Raw genomic sequence first — 2,614 nt, forward strand, 5'->3', positions numbered from 1 at the left:
ATTTAATTAAATTATTATTTTAATTTTTTTATACGACAAAATATAAAAAATAGCGTGTTTTTTTTTTATTCTATTTTTATATCAAGTAGCTAATATTTCTTACGTGACTGATTAATAATCATAATAAATGAAAATATAAGATATATGTAAATACTAGATTATCGTATGATAATAATGATCATAGTTAACGATATTTCTGCATTATGTATTTCATTTTTTATTGAAAAACATAAATGATAATGTATTTTTTGTTTTACTTAAAAATAATGATTTCTGATAAATGAAAGTATTTAATTAGTTCATATACGAATCATTAAATCTTTTGTATAAAATTTACATTTTTTTTTTCAGTTTATATTTAACTAATATAATTAATCGTAGATTTTCAATAATGATTAAAACAAGGATTATATTATTTTCCATAAGAAACGATCTTACGTGTATAAAACATTAGATCATTTATATATACGTATATAGTAGATCTTGATTGTTCATTGGAAGTACTCCAACTGATTGTTCAATATAATTGGAAGTATTCCAAGAATTTGTGCAATGCTGTGTAAAAAACGAAAAATAATATTTCTCTGGCTTAACAGATTATTTGAAATACCAAGAATTTCGTGCTACTAATACTATATAAGCATCATTTGGATTGGTAGATTATTCACGAACGAATTTGAGTTTCCATAAATAAATTTTCAATTCTACTAATTATGACATTTTATCTCTTCTTGCGTTTGAAATCAAATAAAATTTAATATAAGAATTATAAATAATACATCGGATGGTAATATTATATATTAATCTTCGCCATTCAAAAATTAGATAAGTTTGGATTTACTTGGCACGAATCTCTTCTGTCATTCCGTGACTCGTATTCCGAGAATTAAATGATTAAAATTTTACTCTAATTTTTCATGAATTTCAATGGCGTTAAGTGCTAAAAATGTTGTAGACGTACGAAAGAGAAAAATATACAAATCTCTAGAATTTCTATTATAAAAACAAACTGAAATTTTTAATTTATTAGAGTATCCTAAGATTGTTTACTTTTGTGTACTTTTCCATGGCAGTAAAATAGCCGGAAAATTAGAAGAACCAGCTGGCTGTATCAGATTTGGATACAATAACTTTTAGGTTATGTTTATCTTTTTATAGATTCATAATCAATTTGCTATCTCGGTACGTGTTCTGTTTTGTTGATTATTTCTTGTAATTTTATTAATATAAATTTTATAATGTATTGTCAAGTGTAATATGATAAATATCAAGATTAATGATGCGAAATTAACGAATTCACGGTTATTCGTGATAAACATTCATTTTTTTCAACAACGATAACTCGAATGATATTTGTTATGATCGAGAAAACATATGAACGTGTCAAAATCCCTTCTTCTAAGACATTTTGCAAAAAAAAAAAAAAAAAAAAAACGATCAATGATAATCGCTTTTGAGTTAAATATAAAACGTTGTATCATCTAAGCTTTGTTGATTAAATAATCATATCTAATCTTATTATCCTATTGTAAAATTTTAGTTTCATTAGCGATAGAAGTTTATTACAACTTTTTGTCTATTAATTTTTCAAAGTATCAAAATCAATAGTGAATGAATAATTTTTCTTCAGTAACCGATAAGATTTTTTCCCGGAAAAATATTATTCATAATATCGTGTCATGTGTTATAATTTAGAATGATAAATTATAAATAATAAATTATAAATAAATCGAAATTAAAATAATAACAAATTCTAGTAATTGGAATAAGAATAATATAAATTAATAGTATAATAAATTTTGTATAATGATAATTAAAATAAAAATTTATATAAATTGAAATTCCAATATTGCATAAAATTAAAATAATTATTTTTTGTATGTTTTATATATTTTTATATAATTATATAATTATTTTTTATATTTTTTATATATTTATTATATTTACATAATAAATATATTTTATATATATAATAATTATTATAATGATTTTTACAGGAACTTGGATCGCAACCATTACCAACAATCGTAACTGAAGATGCAGATACTTCGGGTCAAGCGTCTCACGATCAAGGTCACAGGCCGCGAGCAGGTAAAATGATTATATTATCATTTAATTGAATAACATGGTTAAATTTTTTTTTTTATTTCTAATGTTATTCACGTGTTTTCAATCGTTACGACAGGGACCTGGGGTTCGCATTCTAGAACTATCAGGAAGCCCACCTCGGGCAGTGCTCCTGGTTCTGGAAAATCGACTCCTCTCCCGCAGCAAGTGGAGCCTTCAAGTTCATCAAGTAAAGGCAAGAAAGTTTCTGGCACGCGATCTGGCTCCACCAGTCGTAGTAATAGCCGTAGTAATAGCGCAGAACGCAGAAGAAGCGGTGGAACTGTTGATGACACAGCCAGCCCTACCAAAAAACCAGCACTCTTTGATGCGTTTAGACCAAGGAGTAAATCTGATGCTAGCAAACGAAAGCCCAGTATTATAGCGAATATGAAAAGCGCTATGCAGGTATAATAATAATTTTCATAAAGAAGAATGAGTTGATTAGTAAAGGAAAGAATAGAATATACAGTTTCTCATATTATGAAATGATATATATATATATATA

The 2,614-nt window shown here is 25.7% G+C and overlaps 1 protein-coding gene across 1 annotated transcript in view; it reads left to right on the top strand.

The window, feature by feature from the left end:
• LOC102678539 overlaps positions 1-2,614 on the top strand; it is an 87,407-nt gene that overhangs the window by 15,083 nt on the left and 69,710 nt on the right. The window contains 2 exon segments of the mRNA XM_006617132.2: positions 1,998-2,091; positions 2,186-2,514. Coding sequence (XP_006617195.2) covers positions 1,998-2,091; positions 2,186-2,514 — 423 coding nt within the window.

Source organism: Apis dorsata, unplaced genomic scaffold, assembly GCF_000469605.1.
Source record: "Apis dorsata unplaced genomic scaffold, Apis dorsata 1.3 scaffold_293, whole genome shotgun sequence".
NCBI classification, from domain to species: Eukaryota; Metazoa; Arthropoda; class Insecta; order Hymenoptera; family Apidae; genus Apis; species Apis dorsata.